Source organism: Acanthaster planci, linkage group LG16, assembly GCF_054643075.1.
Source record: "Acanthaster planci isolate LZ-2023a linkage group LG16, COTS_SCS, whole genome shotgun sequence".
Taxonomy (NCBI): domain Eukaryota; kingdom Metazoa; phylum Echinodermata; class Asteroidea; order Valvatida; family Acanthasteridae; genus Acanthaster; species Acanthaster planci.
The window spans coordinates 2,908,801-2,935,564 of record NC_141792.1 but is presented as its reverse complement, the minus strand read 5'-3'; the positions used below and the strand labels follow the sequence as shown (position 1 = coordinate 2,935,564).

The 26,764-nt window shown below is 43.5% G+C and overlaps 2 protein-coding genes across 2 annotated transcripts; both read left to right on the top strand.

The window, feature by feature from the left end:
* The first annotated feature begins 1,382 nt into the window (after positions 1 to 1,382).
* On the top strand, positions 1,383 to 10,611 carry LOC147796398 (muscarinic acetylcholine receptor M4-like). The gene is made up of 2 exons (XM_087147603.1): positions 1,383 to 3,614; positions 6,112 to 10,611. The coding sequence occupies exons 1-2, from the start codon at positions 2,304 to 2,306 to the stop codon at positions 6,286 to 6,288; spliced, it is 1,488 nt and encodes a 495-aa protein (XP_087003729.1). The 5' UTR covers positions 1,383 to 2,303; the 3' UTR covers positions 6,289 to 10,611.
* A 3,320-nt stretch (positions 10,612 to 13,931) lies between these two features.
* Positions 13,932 to 18,762, top strand: LOC147796397 (muscarinic acetylcholine receptor M4-like). Its single transcript, XM_087147606.1, has 2 exons — positions 13,932 to 15,577; positions 16,587 to 18,762. The coding sequence occupies exons 1-2, from the start codon at positions 14,246 to 14,248 to the stop codon at positions 16,761 to 16,763; spliced, it is 1,509 nt and encodes a 502-aa protein (XP_087003732.1). The 5' UTR covers positions 13,932 to 14,245; the 3' UTR covers positions 16,764 to 18,762.
* The last annotated feature ends 8,002 nt before the right edge of the window (positions 18,763 to 26,764 follow it).

The following is a 26,764-nucleotide window of genomic DNA, read 5'->3' as shown; positions in this document are numbered from 1 at the left end:
CGGAGACATAAAAGGTATAACTATGATAATCGGGAATATGAGAAATACTAGTACCTTTGGGAGGAGTGGGCCCTTCTCACACCAGATACTGCCGCGGTCGTTCCTGGGGGTACGTTAGGGCGGAGGGTCCCTGAACTGGCAGTAGATGGTGTGGATGCACTAGGATCAGGCGCTGTCCCACGAAGGCCGGAGACCGAAGCGGCTGGAGCTGCCGGGGGGGCCGAAATTCGGCATCCCGACTCTGACGAACTTGGCAGAGCCTCAAGAACTCGTTGTAAGGTATCTAAAAGATGCCTGGCAGTGTCTTCTGTTACACCTTGGTTTTGCGCCATTTCCAGGGAATGCTGTGAGATTCGAACCGTGCGGAAAAACTAAAGCCACGCTACCGTCCAAATGAGCGCAGGTGCAGTCCAGGCTAGGCCGAGCTGAACCATGCCGGTCATGCCATTTTTGTCTGTATATTTACGAACAACGCCCTCAGCGTTCAGGAATACTTAGTCCTTTTGAGTTTGTTCGTAGCTTGTGAAGCTTGTACTTTGCCACATTATGGTCTTCACAATTGTCGCCCTCGGCGTTCAAGAAGAATTCATCTTTCTTAGTGTGTTCGTTGGTTGTGGAAGTTTCGGTACTTTTCCATTGTTCACTTTACTCTCAAATTGTGTTAAAAAAAACCGGGTCCAATGTATATGTTTTGTAGTTGTGAAATTTTCTTTTTTACTAGTGATGTTTATTAAACGTTTGTAATTTACATTTATTCTGTTAGTTTAGTTCTTTACTACTTTTTCAATTTATTTTAGAAAACGTTTCTTTATACGTTTCTTGATGTTTTATATTAATTTCTGTGAACTATTTTTTGTTATAGGTTCCCAGTGTTAATTTTACATTTAGATTAATTTTGATACTTTTGGCCGCCCAAAGAAACCAGTGGTACTGAACAGCCCTCGACCACACGTGGTAACCGGGCCGAATCAGCGCGGCACGCTGGATCGCGGCAACGGTGAACAGGCTCCGAGGCAAATTGTAAAACGACGCAGCATGCTCGCTCATATCAGTTGTTCTAGACCACAGCTGATGTGTCGTCCACTGATCTGTGAACAAAAACTTCGCGGATAACTTGTTTGTGCTTAGTACCTATTTTAGCGAATGTCGGTTCAATAGGCGCCCAACGAAAACAGTGCTCTAGATTTGGTTCTAGACGCAAGATGCAGCCTGTCTGCCTATCCAGATAGAGAGAATGCGAGAGAGTTCACAGCTTCGATGGATGAGTCCAACCTCCCCACCACACGATGATGTGTAAAGCTTTTATTCAGCCGAGCACGGGGACAGAAGGGATCACATCATAACCACAGGCGAATTAAAGAGTGAACTTCAGGGCTATTAACAACCGAGAGATCAAGCAGTAATTGGCTATAACTTAAGTACTGTGCGCTCAGCTCTCTCGCTGTCATTTGATTCGCAAGTTTGTGTAACAGAACAGCGGTAAGTAGAAAGTATACACACTTATTAATGCCATACTAGACGCGCCATTTTTCATTTTTCAGTCCTCAGAGTATCAGCAACACCGTCGTGTCGATTTCAATGCAAGAAATCTAATTACAGGCGTACTAACTGCTGTATGTTTCATCAGTTACAGTCATTATCTTCCTGCGTGGATTGAACCCCGAGACATTCACGCTTATATAAGATATATTCAAACACGTCAAGATTGTAGGAGTCTTTGTCGTGGAATGTCGCCTCAGCAATCTAATTGCTCCATAGAGGCCAACATCACAGTGTCTTGTCGTCCCTAGTGTCTCTTCATTAACGGATTTGTCTAAATCCCGAGTGACGGGAAGACAGATCTACGCGATTGGGCGGTGGCAGATGCGAGCATGAAGTGAAAGCGATATCCTCTTAAAGGGTGACAGCTCTGAATCCATCCTCATATGAGCAGAGACCTCCGTGTACGTGGACCAGGCATAAATGCAAGGCTTGCTGAGCGCTCAAAATGACCCATTAGATCGACGTAAGAGCCTTTAGGAGCTATCGACGTGGGCCTGATTCAGAATGAAAGGTTTGAGTAAGATTTATGTCTAAACTCATGGAAATCTGAAAAGAAGTCTGATATAGAAATTACAACGTCGCGATATAGCATGCCACAAAAAGCTGTCAAATTTTGGAGTTAATGTGGTTATAAAATTCCGTTTGCCCTGATAGTATGATGTCGCTCTGTTGAACACCTGCGTTATGAGCGATTAGCAGACACATCGAACATTCCACTTAGAACAAAACTGACCTGTGAAGTTCTTGCCATTCCGTCCAGTATGGAGACTGGTACATCCTGGTTGTTCACGCTACCAACGGAGTCCAGCCACGTCTCGAGTGAAGGTCTTTTCGCGTGGCCCAATGACAGCAAACCGGCAACACTGACAATGGAATCCCTGGATGTGTTTTCTAACACTACCGACATCTTACTTAATGAAAGCATCCTGACCAAAGCCTTGCTCCATACGGAATCCGATCCTGTCCAAGATACGTCCAAGATATCCACGTGGCTAATTGCTTTCGCCGTGATACGTGCAGTTGTTTGGTTCATTACATTTTGGGCAAATGTTTTAGTTCTTTACGCGTACGCAACAACAAAGAGACTGCGCACCTATACCAATTATTACATTGTAGGCTTAGCAGTTTCGGACTTGGTAAGTGGCGGCGTTATGCCTGTATTAGGATTCTTGGAAGACTACAATGCGAACTGGCCTTTCAGTGAGGCCTTCTGCACTTGCATCTATTATATCGATCACATTTTCGTGCAAGCAACCTTCACGATGACGCTCGTCATCTGCTACGACCGGTTCCGGGCGACCAACATGCCGCTGAAGCATTTGTCGGAGAAGACGCTAGGCCACGCATGCTTCCTGATTTTCCTCGGTTACTTCATCCCTTTCCTGCTGTGGACTCCAATGTTCATTATTCTACCGTACGCAGGGGTCATCTCTCGGGTCCAACCTCCCAGTTGTCACGGCCCATACGCCTTTTATCCGGGGTTGTTGACATTTACGGTTCTCTCTCTATCCTGGGTACCTATGAGCGTGGCGGTTGTCCTGTACGCTCTAGTCTACTGCGCTATTATTCGCAAAGGTCTTGAAAAAAATCGAAGAAATGCAAAACCGACTGTCTCCGGGGCAAATCACAAGAGACATGCGTTACCCAAAGAACCTTACTCGACGAGTTATCGTTCTGATGCCAAAGTATCCGAACAAGCGAGAGACACAGAAAAGGCCTCCTCTGTGTTGAGTGTCTCAGCCGTAGTGTCCAAAGGAATGAGCAACCCAGCCTTGGAGGTTTCTCTAGAAAACAGCATTCAAGCGGCAAAGTACCCCGGAACGATTGGGCTAACACAAAAGCGGGCTGCGCCTTCAACAGGGCATCGTCACCCCCACGATAGACCGGGACACTCTGCCCACTTTGGACAATCGTCCAAACGGGCGAGTGGTTTGGCCACGGGCCGAGCCACCCGCACCCTCACCTTTATCTTCACCACCATGATCGTGTCTGCCATGCCGTGGTCGGTTTTTGCCTTGTGGGCAGCAGTGTACCCAGAGAGCTTACCGCCGTCAATTGATATTATCTTCAAGGTGAGTGTTGTTTTAAGAGCATTCAGTTTCAGTCGTCGTTTGTTTGTTTGTTGGGTTTTTGTTTGTTTGACAGTTGAGGGAGATTCCAAATTTATGCTGTTATAGAAGTTGATATCCGTTTTTGCTAAAGCTTGCGTAAAGCATACGCTTTTCACAAGACGAGTGCATAGATGAGCATGAGAAATTCAAAATGGTTAGTCATCACTCATCGCCGAGTTCGTTGATAAAATATCATGACAGCAGGCTGTAATTGGGGCCGAGCTGGATCAGGTGAGGGCGCATTTTTCCTAGCAACTGAGTCACCTGTGTCTGTACATGTAACTTCACTTTATACAGGAAAAAGATAATCGATGACTCGCGGTGTCGTGTTGCTGGTAGCGACGTTTCCGCTGCTGGTGCTGCTAGCTTTCATCAGGGAACTGAAGTCTAGATACTGCAGAGTCCGCTATATACCGCTGGACCGCGTCCTCCGCGTGTCCCCCGCCGTGTATTGCGGACGCAGTACGGGTGACCTCAGCGGGCTTCGCACGCTCCACTCCACGGGCGTGAGCGGGCGTGTCCTCGGTGTGGCTCCGTTGCGCTCCGGTGCTCCAGTGTTTGTGCTGGCGGATGGTGGGGAGCCAGAACCGGGGAAGGCGATGCCGCTGTCTCTGTTGATGTTGTGTCCATTCAGGCGGATGTGTATGGACTCCTTGACGCGTCTTGTGTACCAATGCTGGTCTGGGTCCACGCACTGCACGCCGTCCCAATTGGGGTGGTGACCAGCTACCGCTGACGACTCCACACGGGAGAGTCTCACGTTGCGCTGGTGCTCCTTGATTCTCTCGCCGATTGGTCTGCCAGTTTCGCCGATGTATACCTTGCCACAGTCACCGCGTGGTATCCCGTAGACCACTCCTCCGCGTCTTCCGGGTGGGATGGGATCTTTAGGATGCACGAGTTGGTTCCTCAAGGTGGTGGATGATCGGAACACGGTGCGGACGCCGTGGTCCTCCAGGATCCTCTTCAGCCGTCCGGAGATACCGTCCACGAAGGGAAGAACGGTGAAAGCCTTGTACTCTGGTCGCTCCACTTCGGTGCTGGTCTTAGGTCTTGATGATTGCCGGATGAAGGACGCTGGATACCCGTTCGCCGTGAGGGCAGCGGTGACTCGGCGTCTCTTGGCGGCTGTGTGGTGCGGTCTGGTGACTAGGCGTGAGGCGCAGTCATGTAGGCACTTGTCCACGCCCCTTTTGACGGACACTGGGTGGTGTGAGTCAAAGGCCAGGTACTGGTCGGTGTGTGTATTCTTGCGATACACGGTGATGGTCAGGCTGCTGTGGGTTCCCTGTGGACCATGGTGTCCAGGAATGCGATGCTGTTGTCTTGCTCATTCTCGATGGTGAACTGCATGCTGGGCTTGAGGCTGTTCAGGTGGTTGAGTAGACGGCTTGCTTGATCCCGTGGTGCAATGACAAAGGTGTCATCGACGTATCGCTTCCACAGGGTAGGACGGCAGTCAGGTGGGCAACTCTGCAGGGCCTCCTCCTTGAACGATTCCATGGCTGCTCCGTCTGTCTGTTCGTAGTACGCTCCATCATACAGGAAATACGTAGAACGCAGGACAAACTCTAGCAGGGAGACAATCTCGGCTGGGGAGAGCAATGTCCGGTCAGGCAACTCAGGGTCTTCCTCCAGGCGACGAAGGGCCACACAGCAAGCGTTATCTATGGGGGACGTTGGTAAACAAAGACACGACGACGAAAGAGATCAACTCCTCATGGCTGTCGATGTGCTGCGAAAGCTGTGGAGTTGGGCACGGTGTTCGGTGTGTTACCGGTCAGCGGTGACAGGATCCCGGCTAGATGCTTGGAGAGGTTGCAGGCAAAGGAACTCACGCACGAAACGGTGGGTCTCAAGGGTGTCCCCGGCTTGTGGATATTGGGTAGACTGTACATCCGGGGAGGCTGTTTGCTGTTGGGGCGTAACTTCCGGTAGGTGGCGTCATCAAGGTCTCCGGATTTGTTAAGGGCGAGAAGCTGGGCTGTGATCTTCCTGCAGAGCCGGTCGGTGGGGTCCTTAGCCAATTTCCAGTAAGGGCCCGTGGAGATGAGCTTACCCATCCTGTCCCAGTACGTGTGGGCGTCAGTTGCCTGATGAAGGCTAGCAGCACCAGCAGCCGAAACGTCGCTACCAGCAACACGACTCCGCGAGTCATCGATTATCTTTTTCCTGTATTTTCATCCTCGACGCCCACACGTGCCATTGATGAGCCGATCCATTAAGCCTCGTCCCCATTGTAGGGCCTGCAGAACAAGGGGGAGGGATCATGTCCCCAGTCGAAAAGAGGGGGGGACACCGAACCTCCTGCCCTTCCCCCACGCTTACGCACCCAGTGATTGCCCTCTGTCTTTTCTGTTAATAGCACTTTATATGATTGCCTTGAACACCTGTTCCTCCTTAACTGAATGACAGTTGATCGGTATTATCACGCGCCATAACTGTATTTCATTTTCAGGGGTTGGGCTGGATGAGTCATTTGAGCAGCACCTTGAATCCGTTTTGCTACGCCGTCGCCAACCCACTTTTCAAGGACGCCTTTCTGCGTATTCTCCGCTGTCGTAAGATTGCAATGCCACACAGCACGGGGAGGTCATCTAATGTGACTAGCCGTAGCTCAAACAGAATTAACTAGGAATTGTGAATTTATTTTCAGTTACGTAGGACGAATTTTCCCCCCGAATACTGGTATAAGAATGAGAACCGAATACAGTTCTGGGTGTAACTTCGTCATCGTGCACAACCAGGGACGTTTACCCATCCGCATAAAGCACTTTTTTTCTGATTTGTGTACACGTTGCCCCACCTTTTCACAAAGTAATGTTTTCTGCTTAGCAACCGAAAAATGGTTTGGTTCGGAGTCTCGCCCTTACCCAGGCGCATTATTTTCAATATTTGCTGAGATCATCGGTTGTCACTGCTGTGCACACTGTCGTTTTATAATGCCCAATAAGTAGGATTCACCGCGCAAGCGGTAAAAAGAGCATCACTTGTACACTGTAAATTTTCTTCACATAGTGATTTCATAAAGTAAGCGTTCACGTGAAAGGAAAAAAAATGACGCAGCTCTTACACCAATACAATATTGTGTCTGTGCCCAATACAATCAGGACTTCTTGCTTCTTAGCAAATTAATTGCTTTCTTCGCGCGATTCATTCTGAGACGTTCAAAGTAAGCAGGCTAGCACAGTAGAGGAACACGAGAATGAAAAGTTGGTCTAAAAAGTTTGTGTTTTATGTACGGTACTAAAGAAGTAGCAAAAACATGTGTTCACGTTAGTGGTCTCCTGATCAATTAACTATTTTATTCTGTAATTCACCCTACCAGGTTTTTATCAAACACAATCGATAGCTTTAAGACAGCAGCACCGAGAAAATATGTCTACTTAAGAAATAGTATGCTAACACACCGCTCTTGCATGGTTCTGTCTGACATTCTCTACACATGACACTCTCGGGTCTGGTGATCATTAAGATTTAAAAAGTGTACATTTACCTGATTCCGAGGAAGAGTTTAAGGTCCATATTTGTAAATTTCATTATTGACAGTCAAGTTGGTAGTGTTAGCCTGATATAATGATGTTTTCCATCCCTCGGTATGCACGTTAATATTAATGCTGTGAATGTCACTGGAAAATGTGCATCGAGTAATCTCGAGTTGAAACTAAAGAAAAACAAAAGGACATGTCGGTTTCTAGAATACTGTGAAGTGATAGAATGTAAACCAATAGAGTGTAGCATTAAAAAGGTAAAATTAGGATATTTGTAACGTCTCCTTGAAAATGATTCATGAGGCTTTTTCTGTAATTTTTGTTCCAGTTAGAGATAGAAATAGGAAGCTGAACTTTTCGTGTTGATGTACGTGTATCACTTACTTTGGTATGACGAAGGAAATAAACATTATGTAGGTCAGAGATGTGAAGGGCTCCTTCTGATAACCATGGTGCAAAATTCTTCTACAGGTCTGTTACCCAAGAGTGGCTTTGGTAACTCGTGGCCGCTCTTTTTAAAAGATTTTTTTTTTTTCAAAATGATCTGGTACATTTTGAATCATGAATTTGAATCAGCCAACCAGTGCCAGAAAGGTGCACAATATTCAACCGAATCTGAGGATCCGGTGGCAGTAACATAGACTGAGGTGGCAATGATCACCTGATCATATACACGTAGAACCAATCGAAACGATCCTCACGCTGGTGGGGATCAACGCCACAATGATCTCTGAAATGATGAGCATTCAAGTGGTGATGTCAAGGCAGTAGAACACCAGTTTGTTAAAAAAAAAAAAGAAGCGCAGCCGGTAACTGACCGTTCCCACTGTGAGTCATATCTCCGTTTACCATCTTTGGGCCGTTATCTGAGGCGTTGTCCCAAAATTTGCGACCGTGTTTCGATAGGCTATAACACACGCGCTCGCACTAGCTAATGACAAGTGGCTGGAGCCAACCTCTGTACACACACGTGTTACTGCCGGCCTATCCTTTCCCAGCGGGAAAAAAAGGGGTTGTGTTTTATCTAAATGCAATATCGATAGTCCTTTGGTACGGAATCACCGCATAGGCGCGCAAGTTTAAGCGTGTTTGACGCAGGGCACGATGAAAAAGGGCAACAAGTTCATTTTCTGGAATGCATGGCTTTGCATGAATGCAAGAACCCAGTTGGAAAACTTCGTACCGGACTGTCTTTCTTTTGCCTATGAATGTGCACTTCAACTTTGGGCGGAAAGCCAATTGATTTTGGACACTTCCTCAATCAGCACTGTACAAACAAATGTCCATTAAGAAAAGGTGTCATTGCGTTAACAACTGTATGCAACTATTTAAAATTCAACCACCTCTTTTGAAGTGAACGTGTTTCGTTGTTGAAAGAGCGTTACCACGAGATAAACGTGTTTTGGCTTCATGTTCTTCAAACCCAAAGGTGTCTTTGTATTTAGATTTATGAGCACGTCAACAAGTCTTTGTTCAAGAAATAGGCACCACAACATGCTAAGCTTTGAAATGTTAACACAACATAATAACCAGCTGAGTTACTTTGTAGAGGAATGAAACGTAAGCCTTGCCTACCCCAAAATGAAAATTAACTTACCACTCAAGTTTATTAGCAAACTCCGTGAAATATCGAAACAAGATGAAAAACAAAATTCAAATCTAGAACGACATAAGCAACATTATACCACCCCAAGAATTCTTCTTTAAATCTGTCGGTTTGCCAATTTGTGTTGGTTTTTATTCCAGTTGACTGGAAATCCCAATCCTCCTCCCTTCAAACGTTGTGGTTAAATCAGAGCCAGCATGGTGCAGAAAAATCAAGTATAATTGTCAGGCAAAGGTTTTCTAGAGCCTTTTAGCTCATTGAGTTTTTATTTCTGTTTTTTTACCCTGGGCTGAAAATTGGCAGCTTGTACAACGTTTACATAAAAAACTATAGTTTTCAATTTATTCGTATAATATTGAATAATGGCTGGAAGAGAAACTCCACAGATTAAGGCCTATAATATATGTACTAATATAAATAAATGGAATGGTTACTTTAGCTTAACTGATTTCAGAATCAAGAAGTCCAATATGTTCTAAAGAGTCTCGCCAGTCCTTTGCTTACATTGAAGTAGGAATTTAGAATCGTTAATGGATATAAGATTGATATTTTTGCTTTTATAAGTTCCAAGGTTTTACCATATAACAAGATGTGCAGTACAGTGGTCGAAAAAAAAACAGCTTACGCTAGCCAAGCGGACAGGCTACATGCAATTTGCAATGTTTCCATGGGAACAGTTGTGTATTGAGGTAAGCGCAAGGTGGTGCACATAGAACAGACTAGAGTATAATTGACTACTTTGGTTCAATGTTGGGGTCAAAAAGAGCCAGAATGGTGCCGAAAATAGAGTATAACTGAGTAGTTTGGTTTAAAGAATGTTTCAAATTGTGTTGGCTTTTATTCCAGTTGACTAGAAATCCCACCCCCCCCTTCAATGTTGCGGTAGAAAGGAACCAGCATGGTGCAGAGTTTCTCCCAACATTGAACGGGGGGTATTGGAATTCCGTCCAATGATGGTAATTTTTGCTTTTGTATTCAATGAAAACTTCTTATATCATTTTAAATTTGAACTCTTAATTTCTTTTTTCCGGCTAGTGCCAACTAATAATTGTCGTTTTGTGGAATTCGGTTGTGAAAGCATTAAAGGCAGACTAAGTGATTAGGTGGTCTCTAGTTGGTTTGTTGGAACTGCTCCACTGTGTCAATGTTGGTTTATTACTCACTGCACAGTAAAGTCAGGTTATGCCCATAAAATCTGCAGAGGGCAGTCTGCAAGCATGCACTATATCAGGTTGTGGTATTGAGCTGATAGTTTGTCTCTCTGTGGGTTGGCATTCAAGGGGGGATAGCACTAGGGGCGGGCGCTGAAAGGATGACTGCTGCATGTCTTATAAAAGTCGTTTTATATTATCATCTCATAATCTTGAATTTAGATATAATTTCTAAACATGGACAGTCTGTACTTTTAAATACAGGGTGGCATAAGCAAGTAAAGTGTTACAAATACACCCACTATTCTAATTCTGGCGAGGCCATTTGGAGTTGAGAGGAATGAAATTTCTCTCTCCTCTTTTCACCAAAAGAGCTTCCCTGAGCCAGGCGTTTGAGCCATGGTGAATCTGCCGAAATTATACAAATTAGGAATCAGAGACATGGGAAACACTGATTGTCAACATCAATTTTCAAACAAAATTGGCATCAATGTATATGTACATGCAAATGTACCATCGGTATATTTGTGCTCAAGCAAAATTACTGGAATACTAGCATTTACATGCATACGAATATAATTTTTTTACGGTATAATTCAGAGCTCACTGTCAGAATTTCCAGACCTACCATTTCTTCAGGATAATTGAGCGCCCTACTCATTACAAAGCTTAAGTTCAAATATTCTCTAGCATTTCCGGAAGTGAGTGAAGAATCACTTTAATTAACTGAGGTAGTAGTTTTGTCCATTTCGAACCAACTTATAAATTACAAATCCAGACATGTGTAACCAGTCTTCCTTCCTCCATGGTATAACTAGAACCACATGGATGGACCTTAGTACGATGAGATGTGCATGAAAAAAGGAGAGTGTTTAGGGTTAATGTGTTATTTTGAACCAATGATTCCATTGCTTTACGTTGAAAGAGAGAGCAAATGTTATAACTAAGGGCTCAGCTTACGGGAAACTGGAGACCAGAGTTAACATTGACATGATTAGCCTACGCTCATGCCACATGCTCGGTTGACAGCACTGTGATGATTCTCAAAAATGCCAAATAAAAAGTTAATCAAAGTTAATCGACAACTCAAAAGTTTAATCCATCCTCACTGTACTTTAAGTTTGGTTTTACCTGTTGAAATTAATAATAAAAATGCAAATTACGCCTATCAGTGGTGGTTCTTCTGAGACAATTTGACTAGACGGTCTCGCTCAGTACACAAATAATGCTAATGTTTGCGTCTGTGACAGTCAGGTTTGCCCATGGTTTTTGAAAAGAGCATCCTCCGTGAAATTACACTCTCGCTCCTTCTGTTGTTGGTCTATAAGTTAGTTCCCCTACTTGCTTTTCTCTCCCCTCCCCGAAAAACAAAACACGTGTTCTTGCTTCCGCTCAGAGTGAACGTATTAAAGGGTTTATAACCGTATTGGCGCAATATGTAATGGTGCAATATCTTATGGAATGAGTAAAGTGAGCAACTAGGATCAAGACTAAATTAAATCAGACAGTAAAGAAAGCATCAATTTAGTAGCCTAGCAGCTGTGGGATAAGTAAAGCCTACAGCATAAACTATGAACCACTCATCTAATTAATATCATACAACTGATTCAATAATCCGAGTGGCATCTCCAGTGGTCTACCTCTCAAGACATTTTTAACTCGTGGACAATTTCACGTTTTGTTGCTGAGGACACACTTTTTTATTTCTTGGTTCTCGATCTGCCTTGAAAAGAATTAGAAAATAAATTATTTTGGCATGTTTTTGGACCAACCTTTCTGAGAAAAATTGATCAAATAGATACAATATTATTTTTTATTCCAACCACCGCTAAAAGCTATGCAACCGTTCTTTATTTGGAAATCCTTTCATTTCCAAAATGATTTTTTCTTCCTGCGTTCTTAAATGTGGCAATTGATATTTTGAGGAACGAAAAATTCCTATATATGTTTTGTCGCTCTCCACTCTAAATGTTTTTTGCCTAAAAGCTCGAGGACCGAGGCATAAAAAAGTTTAAGCTGAGGAACATACCCCTAAAACAATTCATTCATTACCTACAAAGAACGCGTCGAATCTCCAGAATGCCACAAATTTCAGGATAGGTGTAACCTGCTCCAAAAGAATGGCGTACTAGCTCATCTTGTGACATTTTTGTCAACGTGAAGAAATAAATCATATGCCAAATTTCGAAAAAAATCATTTAACGTGAAGTGGAGGAAAGTTTCACGACAATTAATTCATAACATAAAATCGATCGTTCAGGAACTGTTATATGAGTCATGGAGTGGAAAGTGGCATCATGTACAGTACTTGCGAAGGTCGTTTAGTTCGGAAAGGGGAAATAACCACACCGTATCAACTGTCGACAGCACTGTTCCTTCTGCAACTTTCTTGTTTTAATGATTTCAAGGGCAAATGCCGGCCAGACCCATGCAATCCAAGTAACTGGGTACTCCTTTCCCCCTAGCCTTTCAGGGTTTTATCTGTATCACATCATACAAAAAAGTACCATAAACAGAGTAAAATTAATGTGTGATTTTTAGGGAAATGGAAAGCACCCCGCAGTCAAGTTGTTCGGATAGGCACCGAAGAACTTCATGCATGAAGTCAAAAAAGGACACTGTCCTGATGCCAACGCGAAGAAGGGTTCGTTAATGTGTAGTCTGATGAAGTTCTGTTCATCGTTGTCAAGCAAAACTAGTTCTAGCACAACAACTACTACAAAGACTCCATAAATTATATACATATCGCAAGAGGCTTGAGCCTTTTCCACCGTAAGAAATTGCCCGAAATTTTATAAATCGGTTACAAGATAGAATTAGTCTGCGGCTGCTTTCAAAACAGCGCCACCTACATACTAGCGAAAACAAAATCACAGAAACGTTAAAGCGACGATGCGACACTCCCACGCGTAAACTGGCAGTAATGGAATTCCATACAGTGGGGTTGTGGGCCGACGTGGGCCGAAACCAGTGGTGCTGATCAGCCCACGACCACGCGTGGTAACCGGGCCGAATCAGCGCGGCACACTGGATCGCGGCAATGGTGAACAGGCTTCGAAGCCAATTGTAAAACGACGCAGCATGCTCGCTCATATCAGTTGTTCTAGACCACAAACACGACTGATTAACAACTTCATTTTAAGTATGATGCGTCGTCCACTGATCTGTGAGCAAAAACTTCGCCGATAACTTGTTTGTGTTTAGTACTTATTTTAGCGAATATCCGTTCAATAGGCTCCCAATGAAAACAGGGCTCTAGATTTGGTTCTAGACGCAAGATGCAGCCTGTCTGCCCATCGGGATAAGATCGGTTCAGAGAATGTGAGAGAGTTCACAGCTGCGCTGGATGAGTCCACCCTCCCCACCACACGATGATGTGTAAAGCTTTTATTCAGCCGAGCATGGGGACAGAATGGATCACATAATAACCACACACGAATTAAAGAGTGAACTTAAAGGCTATTAACAACCGAGAGATCAAGTAGTAATTGGCTATAACCTCAGTACTGTGCGCTCAGCTCTCTCGCTGTCATTTGACCCGCAAGTTCGTGTAACAGAACAGCTGTAAGTAAAAGGAATACACATTTTTAATGCCATACTAGATGCGCCATTCTTCCAGTGCATTTTTCAGTCCTTGGAGTATCAGCAACATCATCGTGTCGATTTCAATGCAAGAAATCTTATTACAGGCGTACTGACTGCTGTATTTTTCATCAGTTACAGTCATTATCTTCCTGCATGGAGTGAACCCGAGACATTCACGCTTATATAAGATATATTCAAACACGTCAAGATTGTAGGAGTCTTTGTCGTAGATTGTCGCCTCAGTAATCTAATAGCTCCATAGAGGCCAACATCACAGTGTCTTGTCGTCCCTCGTGTCTCTTCATTAACGGATTGTCTAAATCCCGAGTGACGGGAAGACAGATTTACGCGATATGGCGGTGGCAGATGCGAGCATGAAGTGAAAGCGATATCCTCTTAAAAGGAGACAGCTCTGAATCCATCCTCATACGAGCACAGACCTCCGTGTACGTTGAGCAGGCATAAATGCAAGGCTTGCTGAGCACTCAAAATGACCCATTAGATCGACTTAAGAGCTTTTAGGAGCTATCGACGTGGGCCTTATTCAGAATGAAAGGTTTGGAAATCTGAAAAGCAGTCTGGTATAGAAATTACAACGTCGCGATATAGCATGCCACAAAAAGCTGTCAAATTTCGAAGTTAACGTGGTAACAAAATTCCGTTTGCCCTGAACTCCTGAGTTGTGAGTTATTAGCAGACACATCGAACATTCCACTTAGAACAAAACTGACCTGTGAAGTTCTTGCCATTCCGTCCAGTATGGAGACTGGTACATCCTGGTTGTTCACGCTACTAACGGAGTCCGGCGACGTGTCGAGTGAAGGTCTTTCAGCGTGGCCCAATGACAGCAGTCCGGCAACACTGACAATGGAATCCCCGAATGGACCTTATTCTACAGCACGCACTGATATTAGTGACTACTTCCTTAATGAAAGCACTCTGACCGAAGCCTTGCTTTATACCGAGTCCGATCCTGTCCAAGATACGCCCAAGATATCCACGTGGCTAATTCTTTACGCCGTGATACGTGCAGTTGTCCTGTTCATTACATTTGGGGCGAATGTTTTAGTTCTTTACGCGTACGCAAGGACAAAGAAACTGCGCACCTATACCAATTATTACATCGTAGGCTTAGCAGTTGCAGACTTGGTCAGTGGCGGCGTTATGCCTGTACTAGGATTCTTGGAAGACTTCCATGAGAACTGGCCTTTTAGTGAGGCCTACTGCACATGCACCATATATTTCGATCACATTTTCCTGCAAGCAACCTTCATGATGACGCTCGTCATCTGCTACGACCGGTTCCGGGCGACCAACATGCCGCTGAAGCATTTGTCGGAGAAGACGCTGGGCCACGTATGCTTCCTGATATTCCTCGGTTACTTCATCCCAGTACTGCTGTGGACGCCTGTGATCATTATCCTCCCGTACGCCGGAGTCATCGGGCGGGTGCGACCTCCCAGTTGTCATGGCCCATACGCCTTCTATCCGGGGTTGTTGACATTTACGGTGCTCTCTCTATCCTGGGCACCCATGAGCCTGGCTGTTGTCCTGTACGCTCTAGTCTACTGCGCTATTATTCGCAAAGGTCTTGAAAAAAATCGAGGAAATGCAAAACCGACTGTCTCCCGGGCCATTTTCAAGAGAAAGGCGTTGCCCAAAGAATCTTTCTCGACAAGTAATTGCTCTGACGCAGAATTACCCGAACAAGCGAGAGACGCGGAGAATGCCTCCTCTGTGTTGAGCGTCTCGGCCGCAGTCTCCCGAGGAATGAGCAACCCAGCTTTGGAGGTTTTTCTGGAAAGTGATCAAAGCGCTGACGCGGTTAAGTACCATGGAACGACTGGGCCAACACGAAGGCGGACTACACCTTCAACAGGGCAACCTCACCCCCACGACAGACCGGGAGACTCAGCGCGCTTTGGACAATTGTCCAAACGCGAGAGTCGTCTGGCCACTGGACGTGCAACCCGCACCCTCACCCTTGTCTTCACGACCATGATCGTGTCTGCCATGCCTTGGTCGGTGTTTGCCTTGTGGGCAGCAGTGGACCCAGTGAGCTTACCGCCGTCAATTGTGAACATCTTCAAGGTGAGTGTTGTTTTATGAGCATCCAGTTTCAGTCGTCGTTTATTTGTTTGTTTGTTTGTTGGTTGGTTGGTTGGGGTGGGTGTGTGTTTGTTTGTTTGTTTGTTTGTTTGTTTGTTGGGGTGTTTGTTTGTTTGTTTGTTTGTTTGTTTGTTTGTTTGTTTAATTTACAGTACAGGGGGATTCCGAACTGATGCTGTGATAGAAGTTGATACACTGTTTTGCTGAAGCTTCTTTCTAAGCTTTACATGAGACTTGTGCATGGATGAGCATGAGAAAATAAGACTGGTTAGTCATTACTCATCGCCGAGTTTATTGGTAAAAATATTGGAAAATTGGGGCTGAGCTGGTTTAAGTGAGGGCGCAATTTCCCTAGCAACTGATTCTCCTGTGCTGGTACATGTAACATTGCTGGTTCACGAGCGTCCATGAATTGCAAGCGTTGCAGTCGCATCGCCACCAAGAAAATGAGCCCTCCCAACCAAAATAACTTTTTCCAAACTATGAGGGGGTGCTTCTGCTCAGGGTGGATACTGCATGTTAGCCTCAAGCTTGAAACTGGTGCACGTTGTACGATTATATTGCCACGTAAAACTCTACTGTTCTCAAAGATAGAGCCGAGAGGCCGGATTTAGGTCGCAGTTCGTCCACTTTGTAGTGAACCAGGTGTCCCAAATTCCTGTGTCAGAACTGAGATTTTTTTATTGACAACTGGGGAAATGCCTCTTTTGGGCCAAGACCAGCGCGCTTGGGGAGAGTTGCAGCAGAATTATTTTCAAAGTGGGGGCAATTGTGAGACCATGTCATCAGCCATTGATGAGCCGACCCATTTAGTGTCAACCCCCCCCCCCATTATAGGACCGGCGAAACGCATATGCTGTCAGTAATTGTCCTCTGTCTGTTCTGTTAATTAATAACACTTTATATCGTTGCCTTCAACACTTGCTCCTCCTTATTTACCGGATGACAGTCGATCGCTTTGACCACTTGCCATAATTTATTTCATTTTCAGGTGTTGGGCTGGATGAGTCATTTGAGCAGCACCTTGAATCCGTTTTGCTACGCCGTCGCCAACCCACTGTTCAAGGATGCCTTTCTGCGTATTCTCTGCTGCCGTAAGAATGCAATGTCACGCAGCACGGGGAGGTCATCTAACGTGACTAGCTGTAGCTCAAACAGAGTTAACTAGGAATTGAGAATTTATTTTCATTTACTTGGACGAATTTTTCCCCGAGTACTGGTATAAGAATAAGGACCTAATACAGTTCTGAGTGTAACTTCGTCATTGTGCTCAACCAGGACGTTTACCCATCCGTGTACAGCACTTTTGTTTCTGATGTGCGTACACGTTGTCCCCGCCTTTTCACAAAGTAACATTTTCTGCTTAGCAACTGAAAATGGTTTTAGTTCAGAGTCCCGCCCTTCCCCGGGTGAATCATTTTTATTACTTGCTAATGCCCCGTAAGAAGGATTCATCGCGCAAGTGCTAAAAAGAGCATCACTTGTATGCGGTAAATTTTCTTCACATAGTGATTTCAAAAAGTACGCGTTCGCCTGAAGGGAACAAAAATAGCGCAGTTCGTACACCAATACAATATTGTGTCTGTGCCCAATACAATCAGGACTTCTTGCTTCTAAGCAAATTAATTGCTTTCTTCGCGCGATTCATTCTGAGACGTTCAAAGTAAGCAGGCTAGCACAGTAGAGGAACACGAGAATGAAAAGTTGGTCTAAAAAGTTTGTGTTTTATGAACGGTACTAAAGAAGTAGCAAAAACATGTGTTCACGTTAGTGGTCTCCTGGCCAATTAACTATTTTATTCCGTAATTCATCCTACCAGGTTTTTATCAAACACAGTCGATAGCTTTAAGAAAGCAGCACGAGACATTTAGTAGTAAAACTGAACATATGTCTACTTAAGAAATAGTATGCTAACACACCTCTCGCATGGTTCTGTCTGACATCCTTACACATGACAATCTCAGGTGTGGTGATCATTAAGATTTAAAAAAGGCGTACATTTACCTGATTTGAAAGAAGATTTTAAGGCCCAAGTTTGTAAATTTCATTATTGACAGTCATGTTGGTAGTGTTAGCCTGATATAATGATGTTTTCCACCCCTTGGTATGCACGATAATATTAATGCTGTGAATGTCACTGGAAAATGTGCATCTAGTAATCTGGAGTTGAAACTAAAGAAAAGAAAAAGAAATGTCGATGTCTAGAATACTGTGAAGTGATAGAATGTAAACCAATAAGGTGCAGCAGAGAAACGGTAAAATTAGGATATATGTAACGTCTCCTTGAAAATGATTCATGAGGCTTTTATCTATAATTTCTGTTCCAGTTAGAGATAGAAAGAGGAAACTGAACTTTTCGTGTTGATGTACGTGTATCACTTACTTTGGTATGATGAAGAAAATAAACATTATGTGGGTTAGAAATGTAGAGGGCTCCTTCTGATAACCATGGTGCAAGATTCTTCTACAGGTCTGTCACCCAAGAGTGGCTTTGGCAACTTGTCGTTGCTCTTTTTAAAAGAGTGGGTCACATAACATCAGTCTTTATCAGTATTTATCCCAATCGATTGAATGTTGTTTCCAATAAACAAATCAGTAGTAATGCTCATAGTAAATTTAGTAGTTAATCATTCCATGCGTGTTGTCACAAATCTTTCTCAAAATCTTTCAAAAATTACCCCGAGGGTCATTATTAGAATAAATCAACCTGAGTCAGATTAGTTTGCTTCCTTTAGAGATTTGACCTCCTGTCAAATTCAATTTAAACTGATCTGTTACATTTTGAATCCTAAATTCGAATCAGTCAACCAGTGACCAGATATGCGCACAATATTCAACCGAATCTGAGGATCCGGTGGCAGTAACACAGACTGAGGTGGCAATGATCACCTGATCATATACACGTAGAACCAATCGAAATGATCCTCACGCTGGTGGGGATCAACCCCACAATGATTTCAGAAATGATGAGCATTCATCTCGTGATAACAGTATAACACCAGTTTGTTCAAAAAAAAAAGAAGCGCAGCCGGTAACTGACCGTTCTCACTCTGAGTCATATCTCCGTTTAACATCTTTAGGCCATTATCTGAGGCGTTGTACCAAAAGTTGCGACTGTGGTTCGATAGGCTATAACATAAGCGCTCGGGCTAGCTAATGACAAGGGGCTGGAGCTAACGTCTGTACACACACATGTAACTGTCGGCCTATCCTTTCCCAGCAGGAAAAACAAGTGGCGTACTTTTATCTAAATGCAATATTGACAGTCCTTTGGTACGGAATCACCGCATAGGCGCGCAAGTTTAAGCGCGTTTGACGCAGGGCACGATAAAAAAAAGGGCAACGAGTTTATTTCCTGGAATGCATGGACTTTGCGTGAACGCCAAACGCGGGCAAGAACCCAGCTGGAAAACTTCGTACCGGACTGTCTTACTTCCGCCTATGAGGGTGCCCGTCAACTCAGGGCGGAAAGCTAATTGATTTGGACACTTCCTCAATCAGCACTGTACAAACCAATGTCCATTAAGAAGGCGTCATTGCGTTAACAAGTGTATGTAACTATTTAAAATTCAAGCACCTCTTTTGAAGTGAACCTGTTTCGTTGTTGAAAGAGCGTTACCGCGAGATAAACGTGTTTTGGTGTCTTGTTCTTCAAACCCAAAGGTGTCTTTGTATTTAAAGTTATAAGCACGTCAACAAGTCTTGGCACGTCTAGGCACCACGGCATGCTAAGCTTTGAATTATTAACACAACATAAATACCAGCTGAGGTACAGGAATGAAATATAAGCCTTCCCTACCCCAAAATGAAAATTTACTTACCACTCACCTTCATTAACAAACTCCATAAAATATCAAAACAAGATGAAAAACACCACAAAACTAGAACGACATAAGCAACGCCATACCACCTCAAGAATTATGACGAATTACATATGTTTCACATGATATTAACAAGAAGACAGATAATTTTCGATAAAAGATGCTACATTTGTTTAGTAACTAATATATTTTTGATGGCAACAGGAAAGACGAAAAAAGAAACTTTTTCTTTCTGTATTGTCAGGGGAGACAAAAAAGACTAATATCCTACGTTTGCGATTGTTGACTCTATCGTGCCTTGACATCTTTTGGTTGTAACTCGATGTACGGTTCACTTAATGGCCGCTCAGGTTCATTCTTACTGGAGGATTTCAGCTGTCTCATCAGCTTTATGAGACAAAAAGCGAGGACGACGACGACGACAAGGGAAGAAGTGAAGGCAGCAGCAACGGCTACAAAGGCGGCCATCCACGGGGTCAAAGGAGAGGGGTCATGAATCTTAGCGATTGTTGACAGGAGACTGTAAACTGGCTCATGGGTCATCGTGGTGATTGTTCTGCTAGGCATGGTTCCCGACAAAGAAGGCGTAACCACAGATTCGATGGGTGTGTCTTTGGTCAGTTCTACCTCCTTGGTTGTTGAGCCCGAGACCGTGGCATTGACTGTCACGGCAGTAGGATTTGAGGTCGCATGCAGTAATGTTTTTGTGTGTTCTGCTCCCGCAACTGTCACAAAAGGCGTATTAGGTGCTCGCACGGTTTCTGTCGACAGACCTGCTGAGGTGACTGACTCGCGTATTGCCGAAGTTGTAAGTTCTGCCGTGGGTTCCGTGTTTGGTCTTGTCACACCGCCCTGCACGCTAATTGGCCCAACGGTACAAGAACGACTCATCTGAGGAAACAAGGTTGATGAGATCGTGCATACAAAGGTGCTTCCTGCATCGTTGGAAGCGTTCACTGTCAGCCGCCAAGAGCGTACAACGGTGCCGTTGAAGATCGACGTTGCCCGCACGTAACTAATAGGCTTGGCTGGCTCACCATAGACGTTCATCTCGATATTAGGGTTACCGTACTCAGAGACACACTGCATGGTTAATATCGTTCCGGGAAACAGCGAAATGGGCCCTTCAGGGGAACAAACCGGGAAAGCCTCACTGGGAAAATACAACACTTGCAGCGTTATTCTCGCAGAAGCTACCGAAACGTTACCTGGGTTTGTCTGGACATCCTTGATATTGCACATGTACTCGCCGGCGTCAGCTTTTTCCAAGCCTGTGATGGTAAAATCCTGGATGACGACCAGTCGGGCTGATAACCTCTCGGTCGTTTCAAAAGCAAACCGCGGGTCGCTGGTGATGGTAGCTTTACCCCATCTGAGAGTCCGGACAGGGCTGCCGGCCGCCCATTCCACGACGTGGTAGCTCTGGAGATAGGATGCCACGCACGTCATGTGAACCACATCGCCTTCCCTGATGTCGTTGTTTTGGGGCTCCACAATCCACGCAGACACTCTCTGCGATGAGACAAGCGGAACTGTCGTGATTGAGTACCAAAACCCCAGCATAATTAGACACTTAAACAGCCTAGCATCCATGTCAGTGTTCTGGGTGGTTAAAATATATTTCATTCTTGTCAAGCAAAAATACTATGATATTGAACGATCCTGTCTCGTCGTGTCCATAGAATAGCATAAGTGAGCCGGCTGTGAAAGTGCAAGGGACCACGGGCCCCACACAATTGTCAGGGGCACTTAAGCAATTTCTTTCCCTAGCGATAAGAAACCTGTACTCTATAAAAGCGTGACACTGTCTCTAACCAGCTTTGTATTCTAAGCAAGGTCTCAAGGACACTCCAGAACGTCGATATAAAAGTGAAATGACACCTTTAACGACCCAAGAGTATAAAAGCTCAATTGGTGTGTGTCGTCTTTCAAAGTGTATGCAAAAAAATCAAACAAACACGTCAAACAAAAAACGAAATATACTGCATTGTCAGACGTGGAATACATGTATCCAAACGGGTATGGATTCAAATAGAATAAATATCCACATGTTATAATTTTTGTTGTGAGTATAATTCTCTAAGAGAGGCGGTAAAATGAGCTGGGGTCCAGGTTGTTTTAATGTTATGATAATAAATTAGATTAGGGCAGCCAAAAGAGTTGCGTTTTTTTGTGCCATTGATGTATTGCCTTTACACATGAACCCTGAGATGGGTGCACGAGCACACAGCTCTTTCCTATGATTCTTGTACGTTTACCACATCCAAGAACAAAGTGGTGTGTATATTTTCAACACATGAGGAATACATTTAGAAAGGTATACAGCATTTTTTATTGAGGTTTAAAACCCAAGCTAAGCCATACCGCTGCAAAATATTTTCAACACCCCAAAGTATTTGCCAAGGAAGAAAGTTACAAAGCAGATAACCACTCAGTATTTCATTATATGAACTGATAAACCATCAACAGCGTTCGCTGTTAATCCCTTTCATATTAAATTATTTACACTAAGGAAAAAAAGGTCATTTCACTTAGCACTCATAACATGGTAAAGAATACAACTATCATATACATACATTTATTACATTTGTAGATTTCGTAAAAAAAATAAGTCCAAAGCTTCATCTTTCAGATTTTTTTCATTCCTTGCACTAACAAAAACGCTGCTTCAAAACAAACCAGTATTTATCAGTGAACCGTGACATGTAGCGTGCCAAAGTAATCGCCCATAAACTGACTAACTTTAGGCACTTACATAACGTTTTTCAAAGCCTTGATATACGCTGCGATTCATTCGTGAGTATTTCGACGGAAACGTGCATTGGGCCACAACGACTTCACCGGTCTGTGTCCAATGAGAAGAATAGATCACCATATTGTACGAGTTCCTGCTGTAGTTGAATGCTACCGGAGGGATACCCAAACAAAGCACGGAATGTATTTATTGCTCCGCTGCACTTGTGTGGCCGTGGGCATTGAAATATATAATTTCTGTGAGTGATGGGTATATCCGCCATAAGGCTAAACCACTTTCAGGCCTATGCAGGTCCTTTGCCTTAAAAACTGGAAGTACCGGTAAAAATGCGTAATTACGTGTACATTGTAAACCCCGAGGGTTAAGAAAAAACTAGGGCAAAAATATTCATGACAACAGCATGCGTGAATGTTGAAAATATCTTCATTCACATACAGAACAAGTAGTGCAGCTACCAGGATACAAGTATTTATTATTAGAAAATTCCAAAAGGTCAAAAGCAATTTTAAAGATTCATATAGAATTTAACGTTGCTCTTAATCGTTTTACATTAAAAAAAATTCTTTCAATCAAACAAACCAGAAATATCTGCCACGGAATATGTTTTAAATAATATTTCATAAACTGCAATAGGTGTTAGCGTTCCCGGTTTTTTTTAATTGAAGAAACTAACCTAATACATTTTGTTTAAAAAAAATAGTACCTTGATAGACTGACTGGTGGATATAACCGAGGGCTGAGGGGCGGATAACTTGCTGCTTGTATCTCTTTGGAGGAAGCGCTAGCATTTCAAAACTTGTTGGACATTGCCTTAGCCTACCTTGGCTTCTTACAAACACATGTACACGAACTAAAAAAAAGCCTGGCGATGCCCATGCGTATAATATTCTGTCTTAATTCAAGACCTCGTTGTTTGTAGGGAGTAACACATGTTCAGGTATTCCAATTTTCAGGTTTTTTTCAACTCTTTCATTAATGATCATCGATTACGTAAAATGTGAAGTTAGTTGTCTTTACAGCTGTCTTTAATTGATAAAGGGCAAAGTTAAAAACTAAACCAGTTCGACGTGCTCCACAACTTGCACAAAAATGTTTATAACTTTAATGATGCAGACAGCTTAGGGGTTCAACTTTGGAGTTCATGTGAACAACCTTATTATATATGGATATTCCTAAACCTGCTGATTTGATATATCCTTAAATTGATCTGATATTATGCCGTATAAAAACCGCATGGATATTCAATACTTTCCTACAATTTCTCCTTACTTGCTTTCTTGACGGTTTGAGCAACATCTAATAGCACTACTGTAAATACAAGTGTCTATGTTTCAACACCAAAACTGCTAACATATTATGAACGTGTTGTGGTGTTAATAGTCTAAAGCTTAACATGTTGTGGTGTTGTGTTGATAAATTAATGAATTTAGACAAATGACACATCTACATGTTGATACCAGGACGCAAAAACATATTAATCGGGTTGTAACACTTTTTGAACATCAAAACATGCTAATTTCCAAACAGGTTGTAAGTTTAAACCGTTACATGTTTACAACCAATGCACAGACACGCTTATAATGTTCATTGGTGTTTACATTGAACAGTAGCTAGTGTTGGTCAGACTTTCAAGGAAAAAAGTTATGATTGCGTTAATTGAGTATGCTTACACACAGATTTCGACACCTTATTAGAATGATAGAAAATTAGAATGATAAAAAATTGAATTGAAGCTGCAGCTGTTATTGGTAAACAAGTCTCTGAAAGCAAATAATGATCAGCGAACACCTTGGCATAAATGTTTGTATTCAAACATACAGTGTATACATACAGTGAGCAAAAATGTTTTGATTTTAGTGTCGAGAAATTTACCAACATATATCAGCTGTTTTTACAAGCCAGATTGAAAACACACTTGTCTTTCTTAAGATAAAATTTAATGAAGCAACTTGAGCATTCTCTGTCAAACACCATCGACTCATGAGTTATTATAAATCAGCGTGCTAAAATAAATCCTTCCATATAATTGATCTTGGACGCAAGCTTCAGCGGGCATGGCACATTGGATCCTTGAGTGCGTTTGTGCAAATAACGATTTGCATTCACTGCCGGTGCCTGATAAGCGGCACCTGCATCATTTCCAGCGGCTCGTAGCTATTGTTAAACGTTATGTATCTATGCATAACGTATCGACAATAGACAGCCACACAAAGTAAGAATGTATCTAATCATAAAATCGTGTCATTACATATGAACACATTTGTGCAATTTGAAAGAAATGCTAGAATTGTCAGAGCATGTGGGACTTTGCTCATGGCGAGACTATGAGTATGGCGAGGTGTGAAATTGTATACCGTTAGAAACAAAATGTTTGCCAATAGGACAGGCCTTGTTCACAATTCTGAATTGCGTTAATGCCCTGTCAAGCCGTGTTACTGGGCACCCATGTCAACACATACAACTGTGTATTTGCCTGCAACTGGGGAACCCCTAGTGTTCCTCTTTTTTTGTACTTCAACTTTTTTAGAAGACCACCCATATGTTTTGTACACAGTTGTCAATCGGGGACCCTCTGTCAGTCGGGGACCTTATTGTCCTCTATTGTTCAGGGTCCCCAGTTGAATGCAGAAACAAACTCAACAACATAACCTCAAGCTAATTCCTTCTTTCTGTAGGGATCTCGGGTTTCTCCGGTGAGATAATTACTTTTGGTGCGAATATGAACTCTGACCTGCCGGTCTCTGGCACGAGATCAATGCGTGAGTATGAGCGTCCCTTGCCGTGTGCAGACTTAAATTATCTCTAAGCCACGCCCTTCGGCCGGAAGTTGCTTACATTGTATTACATTTTGGCGCACCTGAGAAGTTTCTGGGCTTTTCTCAGTGACCGTTCCAACGCTTGAGACCTGGACCTTGGTGGGCTGGCAGTCACAGCAACATGGCTCCTTGTGGGATATCGATAACTTAAGGCCTTTTTTCCGTCCGCAAGAGTTCATACCAATTTGGGCAAACTTTTAGACGTCAGGGTTAAAGAATTTATGATTGTATAGAGACAGTTCTTAGTGTGAATATATCATCATCATCATCATGGTGACGCCAGTGCGCCAGCAGCGCACGGGCGTTGCTCAGTGGCTAACATATTAGGTTGATTGTCACTTTCCATTGTTCAGCATTCAATGTGGCTTGTTGTAACTGATGATGAGGCTGATTCGAACAATCCTCATATCATCAGAAAGTTGTTGTTGGTAGGTTCGCATAAGTGCGCCGCCTCTACGGTATGGTTCTGTTAGTTGGCTGTTTTGGTCCAGGAGCAATGACAGCGGAGCATCATACCTAATTGCGTGTCCTATCAGTTGTAGGCGCTGTTTGCAAAGCGTTGTTGATGATGGTTTGACTTTACATCTACGTTACAGTTCAGCATTGATGATGCATTCAGGGTATCTGATATTCAGTGCGTAGCGTAACAAGGCTCGGTGTGATGCGTCGATTGTTTTCTCGAGCGTTTCTGTCAACGTCCAGCTAGCCCCACAGTAGAAGAGCACTGACTCGATGCACGCGATAAATAGTTTGATCACTTGCTCAACACCTCCAAAGCACTTCGAGTCTTCAGCAAGCGACCCATGACAGATTCTAAACGGTCGAATAGGGGCTGTGCTGCTTTGACTGTGTCACTCATCAGTACAACATCATCAGCGAAGGCAAGGCCAGTTAACTAAACAGCCAATTTGTGTGAATTTATCATGGACATAGCGAATGTACCGTTTATTACGATGTACATGTAAGCCATCACTCAATAATAGTCTGTCCTTTGTCTTTCTTTAGGGTTTTTCTTTTGGTTTCTTTTTGGTTGCAGTTTCATAGCTGATTAACACCTGGAAATAAAGCGAAGGGAATCAAGCCACAGTCGCCTCGAGTCTATTTTTTGCCTGGTTTTGTGCCTCGTTTCCTCCTTAATTGGCGGACGGATCTCCACCCTCCTGACAACTGTAGAAGGACCGGCCACTACATTTCCATTGTAGTTAAGCTTGTAAATGCTTGAGAAGTGACGCGATCACCCATCTTGTGGTGTGATGGCGACTGCTACAATTGCTCCTGCAAATGTTTATTTTGTTCGATGCATGTACATACTTTTCTCCTGCCGTCTTAAAAGTGCTGATACTTCCATCCTGCCATGCGTGCAATGCACCGTCTGGCGAGAATATGGTGGTCTTTCCGGTTACAGGAAACCAGGAAATGATGTTGCAATTCGCTTTATTATAAACGTACATTCCACCGTTATCCTCATTGTAAACATCTCCAGCTTCATCGCAACACACTCCTTTATGATTCTGACTCAGCCCTCCAATATTGAAGACTTGTTTACCTTCGAGGTCAACGACCATTAACTAACATTTCATTTAAATTGTGTCGAAAAGTTGATCCTTGCTGATGATCAGGTTCTTCCCAATCATTGGAGCCAGTATGGCTCTCAGCACAGATCCGTCAAGATGGTGAATCGATATCGATATCTGTTCTTTTTCTGTATAACCGACTGCTATCAGGTTGTTATTGCATGCACGGCATGTTGGTGTGCCTTCAATCGCTGCTATGCCTC